The 21852-nt window shown below is 40.0% G+C and overlaps 1 protein-coding gene across 3 annotated transcripts in view; it reads left to right on the plus strand.

Annotated features, from left to right (window-relative positions):
- Window positions 1-21852, plus strand: part of EDEM3 (ER degradation enhancing alpha-mannosidase like protein 3) — a 78518-nt gene that overhangs the window by 30618 nt on the left and 26048 nt on the right. For all 3 annotated transcript variants that reach the window (XM_063426202.1, XM_063426203.1, XM_063426204.1), the window contains exons 4-10: window positions 8482-8521; window positions 12046-12158; window positions 15470-15623; window positions 17263-17397; window positions 18159-18264; window positions 20912-21009; window positions 21184-21309. In XM_063426202.1, the coding sequence (XP_063282272.1) occupies window positions 8482-8521; window positions 12046-12158; window positions 15470-15623; window positions 17263-17397; window positions 18159-18264; window positions 20912-21009; window positions 21184-21309 (772 nt within the window). The remainder of the gene's footprint in view (window positions 1-8481; window positions 8522-12045; window positions 12159-15469; window positions 15624-17262; window positions 17398-18158; window positions 18265-20911; window positions 21010-21183; window positions 21310-21852) is intronic.

The following is a 21852-nucleotide window of genomic DNA, read 5'->3' on the forward strand; positions in this document are numbered from 1 at the left end:
GGAGACCTAGATATACTGCAACGACCATTCTCCACAGATGAGCTCGCAACTGTAATCTCACAACTCCCTGCTCACAAATCCCCCGGCCCAGATGGCTTTTCAAACGCTTACTACCAGAAATTCTCAACCATTCTTGCACCACACCTCCTAACGCTCCTTAACCACTGTGCCTCCGTAGGTGCCTTGCCTGATGAGCTGCTGCTGGCCCACATATCCACCCTTCCCAAACCCGGCAAACCCCCCACACAGTGTCAAAACTTTAGGCCTATCTCCCTGCTTAACGGAGATGCCAAGATATATGCCAAGCTTATCAGCAACCGGCTAGCCCCATTACTCCACAAATTAGTGCACAATGACCAATCCGGGTTCATAAAAGGCCGCCAAGGCTCTGACAACACCAGGAAAATCCTAAATATGCTTTCCTCACTAGACTCAAGAAACTCGAAAGGCCTCTTTCTTGCCCTTGACGCGGAGAAGGCCTTTGACCGATTAAACTGGGCATACATGGTCAAGACTTTGCACAAGTTTAACTTTCCTACATCTACTATTAGGAGTATAATGGCACTGTACCACAAACCAGCAGCCAGAGTCTCCCACGGAGGCTTCCTGTCCAGCCCCTTCCATATCACAAATGGAACACGACAGGGTTGCCCCCTATCCCCCCTACTATACATCCTGGCCCTAGAACCCCTGGCATGTAAACTTAGACTGCACCCCGACATACGAGGCATCCCTATAGGAAGCAAGACATATAGTTTGGCTCTCTTCGCAGACGACATCTTTATAGCACTGACAGACCCCATTCGCTCTCTACCTCATATGCTGACTCTCATAACCCAATTCGGAAAAGTCTCCTATTATAAATTGAACCAAGACAAAACACAGGCCCTACCTATCAACCTACTGAACACCCTAACAGATACCCTTCGCTCCACATACAAATTTGACTGGAGGCATACATCCCTCACATACCTAGGGATTAAAGTGGCACCCTCCATCCCGACCACAATAACATCAAACTACACCCCACTGCTGGCACTCTGTAAGACAGAAATGAACAAATGGAAACACACCATGATTTCTTGGCTAGGGAAAATCAACGCCTACAAGATGATGATTTTACCCCGCATCCTCTATGTCATTCGGATGCTCCCCCTCAGAGTTCAGCCCAGTTACTGCAAAACATTACAAAAACTATGTAGTGCGTTCATTTGGGGAGGCAAAAAACCCAGAGTGTCCATATCACTGCTACAGACAGCCACCCGCTTAGGAGGGGTTGGGCTACCAAATATCAACCAGTACTACAAGGCTGCAATTTTATCCTCAGGTGTCCTCTTACATACACCACCCAACACGATACAATGGGTAGACATGGAAAGGGAACAGTTTAGCAATCAATCCCTACTTGACTATTTGTGGACCCCCAAAACTCTGCGACAGAGACGGCAGAACCTCTTCCCAACTACCCAGCTCACAATAACGATATGGGACGAATTCATGAAAGCAATAGGGCACAACACCTACTTTCACCCCAAATCACCTATCACTGCCCTCAGAATGGTAGTGCCAAACATACCGCTACAAGACTGGCGCGATGCAGGGCTTACAAAAATATCCCAACTAATGACAAACAAAGCAGTGACAACCTTCCCAATCCTACAGACGCAGTGGCGACTCCCAAGTCGAGCCACCTTCTCTTACTTACAACTTAAAAGTGTGCTACAAGCACACGCGACACCCCCTCAGGACTCCCAAGATCCACCCTTGCCCACCCCACGCCTGCTATTAGACAGATGCTGGTCCGCTCCTACTAAGCCCAAAACCCTTTCTATGTGTTATAAAGCTTGGCAAGAACTCATACCACACAAACCGTCCCTACATAAAACCCAATGGGAAAAGGACTGTGGGATAACACTGTCAGATGAGGAGTGGCTTAAAGCTCTGAACGGGTTGTCCAAACGGACACGGTGCTTCTCCCATGTGGAAGCCCACAGAAAACTCCTGTACAGGTGGTACATGACCCCACAAAGACTACAACATCTGTTCCCCATGACAGACCCGATATGTTGGAGATGCCACTCAGCCACAGGCTCGCTATTGCACCTATGGTGGTCCTGTAGGGATATTCAGCCTCTCTGGACTACCGCAAGGTATATCTTAGACAACCTAGGCATCCCACAATTCACCCTGACGGCATCTATTTGCCTACTGTTGTTATTCCCAACAGGGATAGATTCAGGCCACAAACAAATTCTGACGTTGGTTCTAATGGCATCCAGAAACCTCTTAGCACTCAACTGGAAATCCCGTGTCTGTCCCTCCCTAGCCCAGTTAGAGGACAAGATAGAGCAATTCCGTTTGTATGAAAGATTAGCAATTACGTCCTCGACTCATGTTCAACAATTTGACGCCACCTGGGAGACATGGGGAAAAATGATTAAAGGGAAATCAGCGAAGAGACAACCACTGACGGACAACTTGTGAACGCTGGCTAGACAGCTCACTGAGACCACTATAACCTCACAATGTAAGTTAACACTGGGACAAGGCTTTTTCTAATGAACATAGGTAATAACCACGCACCCTTCCCCCACCCTCCCTGCCCAACCCACGGTTCTCCCCTATTCAAGTTCACATCCTCCTCCATCACCGATTCTGGTACCCCAACATGGTCCATACCATCCGTACACATATAGGAATAGAAGGTAGACCGAGACACCCAAAGACTGCCTCAAACATTAGTGACGAAGTCACAGACGTGACAAATCTCAGGTTCAAGAGAAAATGTTGGATGTATTGTCCTGAACATCGTAGATGTGTTAAGTAGAATACCCCATGAATAATTTTACCATGCTGTATTGTGTCTACCAATATATGGATGGAAGTTTTGTATTGATACCTAAACCTCCTATTCTTTATTCTGTACCCTGAATCATTTTTGCTCATGAAAAATAATAAAATATAAATTTGAAAAAAAAAAAAGGCTTAGCATGCAGTACAACCTTGTCCTGATGGAAAATCGTGAATTCCGATGAAAAGGAAAGGGCATGGATCTCCACAATTCTCCTAGCTGAGGTAATTGCAACCAGGAAAATAGTCTTTAGAGACAGAATTCTTAATAATACACCTAAAATAGGTTTAAATGGAGCTTCACATAAAGACTGTAGCACCAGAGGTAAATCCCAGAAAGGGAATTAAAATTTTCAACGTGGTCTTTGTAGAAGAATGGACTTGAAGAAACACCTAATCAGCAGACATGTTGCAAACTCTTGTAGCAAAAAGGGCCGCAGTGTGAACCTTTAAAGTAGACACTGAGTCCATTTCCAAAGCCTTCTTGAAAAAAATGAAGAATCGTCTTAACAGAGTGACGGCAATGAAAGCAACTATGCCGAACACTCCAATGGAGAAATTTGTTCCAAATCCTCAAATAGATGCTAGATTTAGAAGCTCTGGTGGAGTTTAGAATTGTATGAAACAGGTTATCTGGAATGCCCTTGTTTTTCAGCATTAACCTTGCAACAGCCAAGCCGTCAATCTGAACATTGTTTTCTCCGAAAGAACAACATTTTCCAGGAGTTTATCTAAGAATGGAAGCTCCCAGTAGTCCAGTGCCATAATTCGCAATGCGAGAACCAGCTCCGGTTTGGCCAGTATGGGATGACTGCAATCACTCCAGCTTGTTCTGCTTTGATCTTCTGTAAAGTTCTCAAGATCATTGGGATAGGAGGAAAAGGGTATGTCAGACTGAAACGCCAGTGGGTCGACATGCTGTCCTGTCTGAACAGTGAAGCAAACTTCTGCACTTTTCTGTTTCTCCTCCTTGCCAGTAGATCTATTACCGGAAGACCAAATCTTTTTACTATCTCTGGGAAGACTTGAGGGAGTAGAGACCAATTTGTTTGTGACCATTTGTTCCTGTTGAGGTCGTCTGCTACCACATTTTGTTCGCCTTTTATGTGAACTGCTGAAATAGATTCCAGGTGTCTCTGGGACCACATCATAATCTCCCCACAAAGAATGTGCAGGCCTCTAATTTTTGTACCTCCCTGATGGTTGATATATGCTACCGTCGTGCTGTTGTCCTACTGTATATTTACTGCCTTGTTCAGAATCCAATATTTGAATTTTACTAGGTCATACCAGACTGCTTTGAGCTCCTTGAAATTGGAACAGTGTTTTCTTCCAAATTCCATACCCCATGATGGAAGTGTGAAAGCAGATGTGCTCCCCATCCTAGTTTTGATGCGTCCGTTGTGATAATCACGCACTCTTTTTGCTGGAAAGGAAAACCTATTGACAGGGATTTTGACTGTTTCCACCAAAATAGCTGTTTTCAGGTTTCCATCGAAAGGCAGAACTTTGCATCTAGGTCTTAATCCATTTTGGTCCACTGAGATAACATTTCCCATTGAAGTGGACATATTGCCGATTTGACCCATCTGACGGGTGGAATTGTAGACGTTAAAGTACCCAGGGCACTCATTGCTCGCCTTATGGTGTAAACTTGTTCTTCTTGTAGAAACAAAATTTCTTCCTCTATTTTCTGTGTTTTTCACACAGGGAGGTGCAGAGAGAACTTCTTGACATCTATGATGAAACACAGGAATTTAATTTTGATAATCCAACCATGATTTTTCGAGCATGTGCATTGTTGTTTGAAGATCCCTTTCCAGGTGACTCCTTGAGTCAGCTATGATAAGCCAGTCGTCCAGGTATGGGGTTAAAGAAACACCCATTTCCCTTAATCTTGCCCGTTAATCTTGCGTAATGATTTTTGGAAAAATTCTTGGGGCTGATGCGAGCCCTAAGGGAAGGGCCTTGAATTGGAAGTGATGGATACCGGAACCGGAGTGAGCTGCAAAACTTCCTTTGGGTCCTTTGGGTCTTAAGTTGATATAAAATTCCCTTTGTTTAATAAATGAGTGACCGAGTGAATCGTGTCAAGTCTGTAATTTCTTGTACGGAATATACTTGTTGATATTCTTTAGGTCCAGAATAGGTGACTGATCTGACTTTGGGACCAGAAATAATCTGGAATATACCCTTTTTTCTTCCTGACGTCTTGGCACTCTTTCTATTACACCCTTTTATTAATAGTGCCATAGCTTCTGACCAAAGAGCTTCCTTTTTATTTTTGATGGGTAAGAAGACAGGACATGGTTTCAGACTTTCTGAGAACTTGATTTTGTAATCCTCTCTTATATGACCCCCAGAATCAATGGGTTTGATGTTGATTCTTCCCATGCTTTATAAATATGTTGTAGTCGACCCACCTACTTTGGCGTCAGAATCTCTTCTTTTTGTCTTGTTTGTTAGTGTTTCTATCTTGAAACTTGTCTCTTGCTTGTCTCTGAAAAAAATGATTTCTATCAAACTTCCCAGATCTTCTAGGCTAGTATTGGAATCTTTTATAATGTGGTGTAAATCTATTTTCCTGAGGTAAAGCTTTTTTTGTGTCAGACATTTGCTTAATCATTTCTTCCAGTTGGGAACCAAACAATTTCCCACTTTCTAGAGGCAGTTCACATAAAGAAGCCTTCAAAGTCATATCAGCAGACCATGAATGCAGCCATAAAGCTGGCTACTGAAGCAAGTCCCAATGAACGTGCTGACAATTTTAGGCCTTCCTCAGATAAATCCTGCATAAAATTATTAGCCAACTTTGTTATGCAAAAGATGAGGAATTTATTTTTCCGAGCCTTCCATCAGGCAACTCTCAATTTCTTGAAGCCAAACGTTTTGTGCTCTCATAACAGATACTCCTGCAATTGGGGCTTTACTTTGAAATCCCGCTGTTTGCAAGATTCTTCTGCAGGATGTCTCTGCTCTTCTGTCCATTGCATTTTTAAGGCTAGATACCTCACTGACGGGTACAGTGGTCTTTTTGGACAGTTGTGCCACTTGCGTATCAACCTTTGGTAGATCTTCCCAACTTAAACCTTCTTGGAGCCTGATCAGCTCCTTAAAATGTTTGGAAATGAAAGCTCTTTTCTCAGGATTCTTCCATTCTCTATGAACCAATTCTAACAACTTTGGGAAACCTCTGATATCACCACCATTACCTCTTTAAAGAATCTTTGTAGGTGTTCTGCAGGAAAACCTTCTTCCTCACTAGCTTTTGATGAGCATTCTGAACAGGTGTTATGTTTGCATTTAAATGTAGCCTTCTTGGGTGCAGGTGCCAACATTTTCTCCTTGTCTAAGTCTTTAGGAGACGATGGGCTTTACATCTGCAATAAATAACATAATAACATAATTTTAGAACTTACCAATCCAGAAAAGAAAACAGATGCCTTTATAGAAAAGATAAAATAAATCTTACCTTAAAGACATCTGAATCGTGGGGGTGGGGGGCTGGTGACACTTTATTCCTTCTCCAGACAACAAGCACGCTTGCACTGAAGGTTTGTAATGGCTTTAATAGGCATCTTTTTTTTTTTTTTTTTATTTGGCGCCAAATTTTCAAGTTCCGAATTGCGCATGTGCAGTAACTCCGGTGGAATGCAAGACCGCCTGGGCGTGCATTCCACTGTCGTGCGCAAACTCCAAGCTTGCAATTCCATTGGTGGACCACCCAGGACCACCTCTTTCCCATTGCCGGTCTACCCCCCCCCCCCCCCCCCCCCGTAAGAAGGCAGATTCTGCTGCTTGCTCTGTAACCTGGATGCAGAGCGTGGCACTCAGCTCACCTCCCAGGGAGCTATCGGCACAATCCCCCAGAGAGCAGCCTGTGCGCCTCACCAGACTTCCAGGAACAGTCAGCGTGTCCGTCAAGAAAGAATACTGACGGTCCTGGGCTAAGTCCGGGGTTTTAACCTCTTAGGGACTGAGCCAAATGTACACGTTGTGATCAAAACAAAATGTAAACAAAAACTTGAATTTGCGCTATATGTCTGTTCAGGCGTAATTCACCTCTTTCATATTATGTGCACCCACACTTATATATAATTGTATTCAGGGAAAACGGGGCTTTCATTTAACATCAAATATTTAAGTATGAAACATAATTTAATATGAATAAAATATAATAAAATGGGAGAAAAAACGAATTAAAAAAATAATAATTTAGTTCTACGTGACATTCTAACTGTGAATGTCATAATACTGTTTGCATTTACTGCAATAAAATACACATTTGTATTCAGCGATGTCTCACGTGTAAAACAGTACCCCCTATGTACAGGATTTATGGTGTTTTGGGAAGTTACAGGGTCAAATATAGCACGTTAAATTTTTCAGGTTTTTCACGTTGAAATTCCCTAGATTGGTTACATTGCCTTTGAGACCGTATGGTAGCCTAGGAATGAGAATTACCCACATGATGGCATACCATTTGCAAAAGTAGACAACCCAAGGTATTGCAAATGGGGTATGTCCAGTCTTTTTAGTAGCTACTTGGTCACTTTATTGAAAGTTTGCCACTTTATTGCAAATTCTGTTTAATTTAGAATTTCTTATCTCCTGCTCTGTTAATAACTAGCTAGACCCTGCAGAAGTCTCCTGTATGTAATTCAAGTTCAATTTACAGAGCAGGAGATAAAAACTTTTAAAGTAAGCTACATCTGATTAAAAATGAAACATTTTGTTTCCATGCAGGCTGGGTCAGTCACAGCCAAGGGAGGTGTGGCTAGGGCTGCATGGACAGAAACAAAAGTGATTTAACTCCTAAATGGCAAATAATTGAGGCATGCAACTTCAGAGACATGATCTATACACAAAAACAGCTTCATTAAGCAAAAGTTCTTTTGGTGACTATAGTGTCCCTTTAATGACCGGGAATATAGGGAGTGATAGAAGACATTAGCAGAATGAGCTGAGCAACAGCTACAAGAAAGTACATTTTGAAGCTAAACCTGAAGACATTCACAAATCGAAGGTCCTCATCTAGAGGCGTAGTTTAGGAAAATGTTAAAGATTGTAATTTCTCTAAAAATGCAATGTTTTACATTGCCAATGGAAACAAACAACAAAAAAGTGTCTCTTTAAAACTGCAATTTATCAGAGATATTGTTGAACAGAATGATGATGACTTGGAAAGCCCCACAAGCAGCCGAGATTAGGAAATCCATCATGTTCTGCTGGCAAATAAAGTACCTGACAGCAAGGCAACACTCAATGGGATTGCTAATTTAATTTCCTTCAATTTGCACAAAACAGGGAATTTTGCAGTCCCTTATCAATTTGCCATCCCTCATAGAACCTTTTTTTTTTGGAAGAAAGGGAACTTTAACTTGACTAGCAGTAAACCTTAACATTTGCTATGTTAGTCGTTTGGGGGGGTAGGGTCCATTTTAATTTTCATTATTTGAGGGATATACCTTTTTTATGTTACGCTGGTTTTATTTTGTTTTTACTTGGCACTGACCTACTAGGATACCATAAGTTTAACCTGACATGTATTTGCAGTCACTTCTGTAGGTAAACATTTAGATGTACGCAAACAATGTTGGTTCAAGTTGTTTCTTTTCTTTTTCGTTCCAGATTTTCTTTGACCTTAATTGATACTCTGGATACTCTAGTGGTAATTAATTTTTTTTTGTCATCTCATGATTGTGTAATACTGTATTAAAGTTCAAATGATGCTCTGGTCATAGTGTGCATGGATTTAAGATTTAACATTAAGATTGTTTATTGTATGTGATATGTGTAGCCTGATAGGTACCCATAGCATCTCAGATACTAGTGTACTCGTTTGCAGTTTAAAATTCTTTATTTTATTTTTTATTTTATTTTTTATATACAAACAAACAGAAAATTGCCATCCCAAATCTACTTATACTGTAGCTGCTAATAAAGGATATGTAAGGATCCAATTCCGTGTTTAGTGGTGTTTTAGTTAAAGACATAATTAACCAAACTGGTACATTATGTTCCCTGTTGTCTCATGTATCGGAAGGCACTGACAACCATCTTTTGAGAAACAGTTGATGAAGACCAGAATGCCCTAATAATCTTGCATTTTCTTAAAATTTCTACTCTATATCAGCTTTTTACAAGTATAGCTATCTAAATGTTTCACATTTTTACCTAACAATGGAACGATCAGTGATCAATAAATCAATAATTTATAAAAAAAAAAAAAAAAGAATGACCCTGCTATTTTGTGAATTTATTTTTAAATGTGTTGGCATTTGGTTTGTTGGGAGGTTTATTGGTTATTACTCCCAAATCATTTCATGACCTATTATGTAGCATGGCTGTCAAACATAGTTTTATTTTATTTAATTATTTTTTTTCCATGCTCAGTCTCTAGAGTCAGACCAATGTTCACAACCATTTTTTTTTTTTTTTTAGACCAAGGCATACTTCAATGATATAAAAGTCTTCAAGAACACACATTTTTCCTTTTTATCTTTGTCAGCAGTTTCTAAATGTCACACATACTTGAAATCTTACTATAGGCATATGTATAAATCTACCCTGACTAAATTATAATTAATATTATTATTATTATTTTTTTTTTTTTTACTGTTTGTCAGATGAAAACCACAATTTTAATGCTGACATTTAAAAATAAAACCCACATTAAGGACTGTATTCTGTAACTTGGACATGCACATGATAATGGTTTGGATTGGGTATAGGGAGAAGTTGTTATACAGATGTGTGTTCACTGCCTCCTTTGTGATTTACCTGCATGCAAAAACAAGCTTGCTATACTTATTCCAATATAACCTGCAATTTACATAGTAAAGCATGACATATCTGGAGTGCACCTTTAAAGTGTAAAAAAAACGTAGGCTTGGGTAAGTCTGTCATTTTAAGGCACCAATGAGGTTTTTCATTATTAAAGGGACACTGTAAGCACCCAGACCACATCAGCTAATTGAAGTGGTCTGGGATCCAACTCCCATCACCCTTAACACTGCAGTGGTAATTATTGCAGTTTTTATAAACTGCAATAATTACCTCTGAGGGTTAACTCTTCTACTAGACACCCACTAGAGGGACTTCCGGAATTGAAACGGACATTTGGTCCGTTATCTGATGCTGGACACCCTCACGCTCTGCATGAGGTCTTCCAGCGTCAAATTTTCCCCATAGTTAAGCATGGAATAATGCTTTCCTATGGGGAGATCCTAATGCGAGCGCAGTCATTGCCGTGCATGTGCATTAGGTCTCCCCCACCGGCAGACGTCGGTGGTGGAGGAGTGTGGGCGGAGCTGAGCCAGTGTGACCCAGATAAGTGACTGAAGGGGTTATTAACCCCTTCAGTGCCGCGGGAGGGGCCTTGACAGAGGGGGAAATCTATAGTGCCAGGAAAACAAGTTTGTTCTTCTGGCCCTATAGAATCCCTTTTAATGAAAGTTTCGTGGCATTTCAGCTTTGTTTAAACTAACGTTACCTAAATTAACTATATCTTTGTTAGGGCAAGTTAATAAAGTGGTTTTAGTGTATTGACTGTCCCTCTACTGGGACAATGTAAAAACTTTGCTATTTCTGAGAAACTAAATGTTTACCTTTGTCCAAAACTACACCTCTAGTCATCTCAAACTCTTGATGCCCCAGTTGTTTCTGACCTGCAACTCCCTTGATTTCCTGGGAATATATTTCATTCAAAGAATTCTGGGAGTCACAGGCCATCAACATCTGCAGGGTCAGAATTTAAGATCCCTGTTCTGGAAGCTGTTAGACTGATAGCCAATGGAGCAGCCTCTTCCTTAAAGGAATGCTGTAGTCACCAAAACAACTGTAGCTTATTGAAGCAGTTTTGCAGTTTCACTGTTCAATTCTCTGCCATTTAGGAATTAAATCATTTTGTTTATATAGCCCCTGTCACACCTTCCTGCATGTGACTTACGCAGTCTTCCTAAATACTTACTGTAAAGTGAGATCTAATGTTTACAATTCCTTTATTGCACAGTCTGTTTAATTTCTTATCTCCTGCTCTGTTAATAGCTTGCTAGACTTTGCAGGAGCCCCCTGTGTGGGATTGATTAAAGAGAAATTTACAGAGTAGGAGATAAAAGGTTCTAAAGTAAGTTAACATCTGATTGAAATGGAAACCATTTTTTTCATGCAGGCTGTGTCAGTCAGATGGAGGTGTAATTTGGGCTCCATGGACAGAAACAAAAGTGATCTAATGACAGTTGATTAAGCAATTAGACTGCAGGGGCATGGTCTATACACAAACTGCTTCATTAAGCAAAAGTTGTTTTGGTGACTTTAGTGTCATTTAAGCCCTTCAGAAATCAAATGACTTTACATTGGACTTCATTACGCACAACATGATGGCGCTAAACACTGTTAATGTACTGGATTGGACAGAGATAGTCAAGCATGATAAATGGTCATATCTTTAGATAACTGGCCCCCATTTCAGCATTAAAGGGATTAAAAGCAAATACGCTCTTTATTTGAGCTTTTGGAGAGTCTGCCCACTGCAGCTCTGATCCACTACCTGTGAAGTTGTTGGAGAAGTTAAGAGAAGTACCATAGATAAAAGCAAGTGAGGCAGGAAATCCAATTTGCCGTTCGCTTGAGAATCACGCAATGTTTCTAAAGGGAATTTGTCAAAGTGCCTTGTCTTCTTGAAATTGGCACTCTTCTAAAATGTGCCTGCAGGGACATTGAGTTAAAGGACCACTATAGGCACGCAGACCACTTCATCTCGAGTAAATCGCACTGAAATGACGCTGGACGTCCTCACGGAGTCCAGCGTCAAATAAGATCCCCATAGGAAAGCAGTGTAATGTGAGTAATGCTTTCCCATGGGTGGGTTTGAATGCGCATGCGCCTCTGGCCGCGCATGTGCATTCGGCTCTACTCTGGAGCTGATGTCAGCAGGGGGAGGAGAGGTCACCAGCGCTGAGGGAGCCCGGTGCTGAAATAAGTTAAGTGGCTGAAGGAGTTTTAACCCCTTCAACCCAGCGGGAGGGGGGCCCCAAGGGAGGGCGAGACCTTTTAACCCTATAGTGCCAGGAAAACGGATTTGTTTTTCTGGCACTATAGGATCCTTTTAACCCCTAAAATACAGCCGCAAAATGTATTTAATTTTTAACCTTTGAGTTCTCCTTTAAATATCTCGGAATTTTATATTTTTAGGTGTTGAACAAAACCAAGTTGTTCGAAGAAGCTGTTCGAAAAGTAATCAATGATGTAAACTTAGATAATGATATTGTGGTGTCCGTTTTTGAAACAAACATCAGAGTATTGGGGTAAGTACTCATGAAGCAAGCCTTAAGAATTGTGTGTATTGGAACGGTCACTGCTTATATATTTTTATTTTTTAGTTCTACCAGAGAAAGGATTAATGTTTATACAATATTTTCTTTGCAAGTGTTGAGGATAACATCAAAGGTTCTAAAAAAATAAATAAATAAAATGTTTTCCTATTATCTGTGAGCAATGGCAGGCGGAATATATTTTGAATATTTGTGTACCCCCCGCTAGCAGCTAGGGCATTTTGCTTAGCTCATACCTGACTTGGTATCATGTATGGTTAGCACACACAGCTGTTTAATTAAAATGTAGGAAATAACCGTTATTAGTTCTGAAAAAATCTTTTCACTGTGGAAACCATTTTAGATTCAAGTATGTGTTTTGTGCACAGCGAAGGTCTTCATGTATTTTCCCATCTAGGTCTACAGATACCCAGCTGCACATTATCATACATTTCATTTCACTACCCTGTAATATACTTGTCATTGTGGGCGAACACTGATGTGCTGTACTGGTGTTCTTTTTCAAATATTCTGGTTTATTGACGAAATTCATAGCTTGGACTTTGTAACACTTTAATCTCTGGATTATTAGCACCCTGCAAAAGCTATTCACTATCAAATTCACTATCTTTTTCTAAAGTAGGGCGTGTTAGACAGATGTAAATCTCTGGATATTAGACAGAGACTTTTAACAAAGAAAGGATCCTCTTGTTAAATTGGCTCTGTCATTCTCTGGGGTCTTAATGCTATTGGACACCGCTATGGAATTTGTTGACGCTTTATTATTATTATTATTATGATATTTATATAGCGCCATCAAATTCCGCAGCGCTTTACAATGGGTGGACGAACAGACGTAGTTGTAACCAGACAAGTTGGACACACAGGAACAGAGGGGTTGAGGGCCCTGCTCAATGAGCTTAATTTTATAAATAATTATAATACAATTTATCCCAGCATCTACTTTGTCTCCGAATATCTTTTGACTGGGTTGAAATGTCAGTGAATTTCCACACGGTCAATCTGAAATCTTTATGCAATACTCATTCTTGAAGAGGAGATGGCAGAGCCGCTTTAATCAGCATTGTATATTTTCTGCCTTCGCTAAATTAGATGCCATTTAAACTGGAGTAAAATAAAGTGTTGCAGACCCGATAAGTATGAATTATTTTTTCAAAAGTGGAATAACCTACAGGAATATGCTATTGGTTTCTATGGTGATTTTGTCTCATTTTTCTATTGCATTGACATTTCAAGAAAACCAAGGGTTCACCTTGTGTACACCCCTTTTTTTCTCATCGGAACAATCTAGATTTTAAGGTTAGAAATTACAGAAATTATAAACATTATTTCATCGTTGTATCATTAGCTTTTTGGTCGTAGCAAAATGCATTCTTTAAAAAAAAAAAAAAAAAAAAATTGCACAAAGACCAGTTTTAAGTCCGTAGGTGAGATGCTATTTAGGCTATGTAAAGCTACCTTGTTTATTTTAGTTGAAGTTTAAACACTGAAGAAATTCTTACTTTTACCACGAGTCGTACATAGTCTGATTATCAGAATAGTTAATTATGGGAAACCTAGACCAACAGAATAGAATCTGCTTAACACTAGGCTAAGTTTGTCATATTTAACTCCTTGCACATAGGGGGATTACACAGATCATGAGTAGGATTTTACTAGAAATATATTTTTATAAATGTTAATAGTTTGTGGTCTGCTTTCATGTTTTGAAATGACTGTATAGGCAGCTGAAGATTTTACATTTGTTTTTGTTAAAAAATTGCATTTATCATTGGTACCTATATTTTATAATTAATAATACTGGAAGTAATTACCGTATTTATTGGCGTATAACACGCACCGGCGTATAACACGCACCTCATTTTCAGAAGGAAATTCCAGGAAATTTCCACCCCTCCCATAGTATTCCCCCGCCCCCTCATCCCATAGTATTCCCCCCCCCCTCATCCCATAGTATTCCCCCCCCCATCCCATAGTATTCCCCCCATCCCATAGTATTCCCCCCCTCATCCCATAGTATTCCCCCCCTCATCCCATAGTATTCCCCCCCTCATCCCATAGTATTCCCCCCCTCATCCCATAGTATTCCCCCCCTCATCCCATAGTATTCTCCCCCTCATCCCATAGTATTCTCCCCCCCTCATCCCATAGTATTCTCCCCCCCTCATCCCATAGTATTCTCCCCCCATAGTATTCTCCCCCCCTCCCATAGTATTCTCCCCCCTCCCATAGTATTCTCCCCCCTCCCATAGTATTCTCCCCCCCTCCCATAGTATTCTCCCCCCTCCCATAGTATTCTCCCCCCCTCCTATAGTATTCTCCTCCCCTCCTATAGTATTCTCCCCCCCTCCTATAGTATTCTCCCCCCCTCCCATAGTATTCTCCCCCCCTCCCATAGTATTCTCCCCCCCTCCCATAGTATTCTCCCCCCCTCCCATAGTATTCTCCCCCCCTCCCATAGTATTCTCCCCCCTCCCATAGTGTTCCCCCCCTCATCCCATAGTGCTCCCCCCTTTCCATTGTATTCTTCCCCCCATTGCATAGTATTCTTCCCCCCTTTCCATAGTATTCTTCCCCCCCTTTCCATAGTATTCTTCCCCCCCTTTCCATAGTATTCTTCCGCCCCATAGTATTCTCCACCCCCTCCCATAGTGTCCCCCCCTTTCCATAGTATTCTTTCCCCCCCCTCCCATAGTGTCCCCACCCCTTTCCATAGTATTCTTCCCCCCCATAGTATTCTCCACCCCCCATAGTGTGTCCCCCCCCCCTCCCATAGTGTCCCCTAGTGCACTTTCCCTCTTGTCCCATATTTACTTACCTGTCTTGAAGCGTGGGCCGGCTTCACAGCGCGCACCGCGGTACTGGAACTTCAATTTCAGGTTCCGGTTTCCGGCGGGACTGAAAGGAAGTGTGCACACTTCCTTTCAGTCCCGCCGGAAACCGGAACCTGAAATTGAAGTTCCAGTACCGCGGTGCGCGCTGAAACACCGGCCCACGCTTCAAGACAGGTAAGTAAATATGGGATATCGGCGTATAACATGCACCCATCTTTTCCCCCCTATTTTCAGGGAGAAAAAGTGCGTGTTATACGCCGATAAATACGGTAGTTTTTCCACTTGTAGCATCCTACCCTTTACTTAATTTATCAATTTTTTTTTTTTTACTTTATTTTTTGGGGGAACTTATGTCCATTTTTAATTGTGATAGAATACATCAATCTATGTCTCAGGGTTCCTTCATGTGATTAATAGCCTTTAATATAACACTTGTGCTTAAACCCCTAGTGGTCTCCTTGGAGGGCATTCACTTGCCATAATGCTGAAAGAAAGTGGTGAGCGAATGGATTGGTACAATGATGAACTGTTACATATGGCTAAGGAGCTCGGCTACAAACTTCTCCCCGCATTCAACACAACTAGTGGCCTCCCCTATCCAAGAGTATGTTGAAGTGTCCAATGAATTAACCTTGTCTTAAACCAGTTATGGCTTACCATGCTTTCTAGGCATCAAACGGTTTTCTAAATATTTCCTGAAATCTTGTTCAATTGGTTTTTGATGCCCATGATCCTTTGCCAATTGGTACGTGCTTTTTTGGAAATGGCACAATAAATGATATTCCACCTTTGTTTGAACCCAGAAGTGTTGCTTGTTTATTAAGGGATATATTGCTGTTCATTGTAAATGTGTATCCATGGCCATTAGAAGTCCAACTCTTTCAACGCTAGGTCACTGATTCTAAGACTGTCTTGTCGTCTTAAAAGGAAACGGTCATTTTCCAGGATTTTTTATATTCGGTTTATGTATTCCTATAGTCAACAAATATGTTAACTATAACTAAAATATCTTTATAAAATGTGTGAAAATTTGAATTTAAATGGAGAAATTCACATCTTTTATCCTGCAATCCGACCCCTCCATTTGAGCTCCCTGTCAATCTTTTATACGCACCATCTGGTGTAACTGGCAGTCAGCATTCCTAGTAGAGGGGAGATGTAACAATGTTTCTATTTCCCCTCTTCATTTGTAATATATGCACTGGCTTTCTTTGCTTTGTTTGAACTGGATTATGATGTAGTTTGCTAAATCTTTATAATACATATTAAAGTAAACCGAGTCTAATGAGAACAAAATAGGTTAACACATGTTACAAGCCATTTTCAGTGTTTTAATCAATGGTGTAAATTCAGAGAAGTGACAGTTGCCTTTTAAGAATATGTGCCTATTAAAGCAATACTCCAAACAACATAAGAATTTTTTTTTCCATTAAAAAATAATAATGCAGATTTCAATAGAAATTTGCAATTTTATAAATGAGTTGGCATTGTGCAGTTTTATAGCCTTTTGTGAATAATCAAACCCGTATTCATCATCCCAGACCTTGAATACTACTGACTGTAACAAAGTAGTTTTGAATCAGTCTTCCTGTTTTACATTTTCTGTTCTTTAAAGGGACACTATAGTCACCAGAACAACTACAGCTTATTGAATTTGTTCTGGTGAGTAGAATCACCACCTTCAGGCTTTTTGCTGTAAACACTGTCTTTTCAGAGAAAATGCAGTGTTTACATTACAGCCTAGTGATAACTTCACTGGCCGCTCCTCAGATGTCTGTTAGAGATCCTTTCTGGGTCAAGGTTGCATAAAATGCATCCAAACATTCAGTGTCTCCACCCTCTGCATGCAGACACTGAACTTTCCTCATAGATATTCATTGATTCCATTCATCTCTATGAGCAGATGCTGATTGGCCAGGGCTGTGTTTGAATTGTGCTGGCTCTGCCCCTGATCTGCCTCCTTGACAGTCCCTGCCAATCCTATGGGGAAGCATTGTGATTGGATCAGGCCACCACTTCTGATGTCAGAGGAAGTTCACAGGCAGAGGCAGCAGCTTCAGACTTGAATACAAGATTTTACTATATTTAGGGAGGCAAAGGGGGCTAGATAGTGGATTTAACACTATAGGGTCAGGAATACATGTTTGTATTCCTGACCCTATAGTGCTCCTTTAACCTTATACCTTCATGTGTTACATATACATAATTGCATAATCTAATCTTTTATATAACATTTAATTCAGGTTAACTTAAAGTTTGGGATCAGACGTCCAGAAGCCCGCACAGGAACGGAGACGGATACGTGCACAGCTTGTGCGGGGACGTTAATCTTAGAATTTGCTGCTCTTAGCCGATTTACGGGGATATCAATATTTGAGGTTGGTGAAAAATGTATTTCTGCTATGAAGTTTTTATTCCATGTTTTTTGTTATTTGCAGTTTTAGGTTTTTCATACATTCATATACGGATTGTGTTATATTATGAACTTAGTAATGCCTTCATTATGTTATGTGACACGCTTGCCAGAAATCTACTCCTGGTCAGTGACTAGAAAATTCACAGATAGATATTAACTATTGTGTGCTGCAAAAGACAGACTTCTTGACTAAAACGTTCAAGTAAACCAAATATTTACATATATATATATATATATATATATATATATATATATTTCATATTTAAAGTTATCCAAGCACCATAACCACTTCAGTGACTAGCAAATGACACCTCTATGAAGCTTCCGGAGGTGAACTTACACCTCCAGCAGTAGAGAAGTTAAACGCCAAGTGTGCATATGTAGTTTATATGTATTGCTCGACTCCTTTTGGCTTATGGCAAAGTTATTTAGTGGATGCTGTAAATTGTAATACTTTTTGCCTTCATTTGTTTAACAAAAGGGAAATATATGTGAATTTAAATTAGTCAATATACTGTTCAAAGAACAAGTCTAAGGACCATAGCCACTACCTGCTATTGTAGTGATTATGGTGCTAGTGCCCTTTTAACAGACTTTGTAATTTTGCATATAGCTGAATATTAGCTCTCAGCCTATCAGAGCGGTTATGGTGGCACCTGGACTCTCGTTCCCCCATAACATCTAAAATGTTTCAATCACTGTTAATATCATTCTTTATTGCAGGAGTATGCACGAAAGGCACTAGATTTTCTATGGGAGAAACGTCAGCGCAGTAGTAATTTGGTTGGTGTAACGATAAATATCCATACCGGAGACTGGGTACGCAAAGGTATGCATTGAGTCTGGAAGAGTGCTCATTCCTTGTCTGCAAACATAATGATTGTGTGTGTGTGTGTGTGTGTGTGTGTGTGTGTGTACACCAGGCATAAAAAAGTAAGTTTAGAAGCCTAGTTGCCAGACATCCCATTTTTGCATGGTTAGTACACTTTGTGGGGATATTTATGGGATGGTAATAGTAAACGGTTGAGAATTGCCCACTATTTCAATTCTCTAGATCCCAAAGATCGTTATCATGCAAGTGAAATGTATTCCATATAAATAAAATCACAATTTGTTATAAAAATAGATACAATTTATTGTGACAATTTAAATAAAATAATATGTAACATGCGTGATAATAATCAATGAATATTTAGTATAACATGGTATGCAATACAATGGCAATACACATTCCAATGGTTAACACAGCAATTGTCAAGACAAGATTTATGAGGGGCTTCACAGAGAAAGAAAGTCTCCTTTCACACAGCGCAGCAGCGAAAGGCCATAAAACTTTGGCTAGCAGGTAACTAATAACCCTTTCAATGCTGGTTAGATCTTCCTAAGCCTATTTTAATTAAAATAACATTTAAACCCGCTCATTAATCATTTCCTGGAACCATCCAATAAGAGTAATCTACCATATTCTATAAGCCGAATTTTAATTTGCCTAAAAAGATATCTTGTCTTAATTTAGAGCAAATCAATACACCTGGATAAATACAACGGTATGCTAACATGTGATAAATCACATAATATATATATATATAATTATTCTTAATTCCACCTGCAGAATGGAATGTTCTAACTATATATTCTTTAGTTAACTAAGATTTCTAAATATCGAAATCTGACCGTGATTTATCCAGTCATATATCATGCTATTAGATTTTTAATTAATTTAGATTAATTAAATAAAACCAGCATAATTACCAGTTAAGTAGATGTTCTCATTAGATGTTCTCCGGTAGCGAAGTGTCAAGGAATGTTTCTTGAGTGTTATCAAGAGAGTTTGTCTGTCATAGGCCTCTCTCTGCATGTCCGAATCTGGAAGCCCAACTTTCTCTTTCCACTCCGACTGACTCTTCTCTGACTCACTTGCTTTCTCCTGACTCCTTTTGCTTACTTCCTCACTTAGCCTGTGATCCTGATTTTTAAAGGGCCAGACTTTCTGTTCGTCATTACTTGATAAGCCAATAGGAAATTGAAGGTGGGGTCACCCTGCATACAGCAATTTAGGTATTTGGTCCATAGAGGGCAGTATCGCCTCACTAAACTTTCCTATCCAGGAAAGAGTTAACTTTTCCTGATGACGATTTTGACGTAATTTGGCTTATCTATATGGCTGCCATAACTTAAGTGAACTTGTCAGTTCAAAGAGTTTCTTTGGGTTTTGTCCAGACAGTGTGTCAACAATTCCTGCTGTAATTTCTAAAATTACAGTTGTAAACTCAGTCTCACCTTTCACTTACAATGGGAATCTTGTAAAATTTAGAAAGTAAAATTAATTTCTAAGTCTTATCTGGTCACTGGTGTCTGGCTTTCTTGTGTGAAGCTAACATTAAGAAGAGTATTCCATCTCTCTTCTCTGTTAGACTCATTGTATCACTTGGTTTGTTTATATAATACATTCCTTAGCTCCGGCTAAGTGGTTAGTGTTACAGAAAGGATAGAAATTTCGTGTCTCTTTGTTAGCCTGAAATCCAAAATGGAGTCTGCTCTGTTTTGAGTGACTCTGGCAATATACACTTTTAATTTCTATCATAGCGCAAAATGTCTGCCGATATAAATATCCTGACAACTTCTGAACTGAAATCCGCTCAGCATTTCACTTTGCCATGTTGTTAGGGAGACACTGCTCTCTGTCATGCTAAAGGTTATCTGTGTGTATCTTTGGGATGCTATAAATATTTATATCTTCCCATTGGTTATATGACAGGGTGCCTTTATCCTGTCCCTTCCCACAGGGGTAGATGAACTATGGGAGGGATGTGGTTGTAGGGACATGAAGCATGGGACAGGATATGGCTGTGGAGACTTGTACAGGGGGTGATCTAACTTTTCCAACCCAAAAACCACCACACAAAACTCAAAGCGTACAGAGCTTTGAAAACTATGGGTAGTCTTAGAAAACACTATCGTAAAATGCTTATTTGGGTCTCAATTGCAAAGTGTCCCTACATTTTTGGCAACAATTGTAGTCTACACATATTCCTCCACCCCTCCCTCTCCAGTCATGTCTGGACCTTGTTTTGGAGAAATGCACACATTGATCCTTGCAAGCTGTACAGGGCGGAAGAGAAAGAGTGTGTCATCATTTACTGTTCCTCTGTTTGAATTAGCAGTGGTGAATGTAAGAGAGTTGACTAATATTTATTTAACATATTTATAATCGTGATATAAAAGAAACCCATTACCTTGCATAAATGCTGTTGGTTTATGAAGGGGTTAAGGAAAACACATGCATTGAATGGTAAATTCTATTACTTGCTTTGGGAACTTATGTTAAAAAAAATAAATAAAAAAATGTTGGAAATTACGTGGTATTTAGTAACTTGAGCATATATGCCTTGAAATGTGCTCTCTCCCTGAATTACGAGGAGAGCAATCTAAATATGAAAAATGTGTTTAGAAATGTTTGTCTATCTCTCTTTAAGACAGTGGTGTGGGCGCAGGGATTGATTCATATTATGAGTATTTATTGAAGGCCTACGTACTGCTTGGAGATGACAACTACCTTAAAAGATTTAACACGGTAAGCTTTTTTTTTTTTTAATAAACTCAGTTTTATTAATCTGCTGTTTTGTGCACTTTTTGTTTGCAGAAATAAAAAACTAAATAAAAAAAAAAACAATCGTTAACATAAAAAATTGGCGTCCAAAAATCTGTTTGGATCTATTTGTAACATGTCTACTTTTCCCATGCACAGCATTATGACGCCATCATGCGCTATATCAGTCAGCCTCCTCTATTGCTCGATGTACATATTCACAAACCAATGCTGACAGCCCGAACCTGGATGGATTCCCTCCTTGCCTTTTTCCCAGGACTTCAGGTGAAAATCTGCAAAGCCTGTGTGGTTCTTATATTAAATATCTAATTGTAGTGAATTGAAAACGGAATAGCAATAATATCCAAATACATAGCTGAGTTTGCGATTATTCCCCTCTCCCACCAACCCATCTCTTCCAAAATTTAGCCCACCCACATTTTGTACATGCTTTTTTAGTTCACTGTACTTCTTTGTTTAGTGAATAAACCTGTTTGATTAAAACTCATTTGCCGTAGGAAACTAAACTGCGCTTTAACCCCTTAAGGACCCAACTTCGCTGGAGAAAGGTAAGTTTTAACCCCTTTCCTCTCCCCAGAACCCGGCGGGAGGGGGTCCCTGAGGGGTGGGGGCACCCTCAGGGCACTATAGTGGCAGGAAAACGAGTATGTTTTCCTGGCACTATAGTGGTCCTTTAAGTAAACTTTACAGTTTACCTCACATGCCATTGACATAAGATTCCGTTTAGATATATGCTGCCTACCCAGATTGCACCACTTGTGTCCCCAACCTGCATTTCCTGCATTACGTTCCACATGTTCATGGAAC

Source organism: Pelobates fuscus, chromosome 7 (genome assembly GCF_036172605.1).
Source record: "Pelobates fuscus isolate aPelFus1 chromosome 7, aPelFus1.pri, whole genome shotgun sequence".
Taxonomy (NCBI): Eukaryota; Metazoa; Chordata; class Amphibia; order Anura; family Pelobatidae; genus Pelobates; species Pelobates fuscus.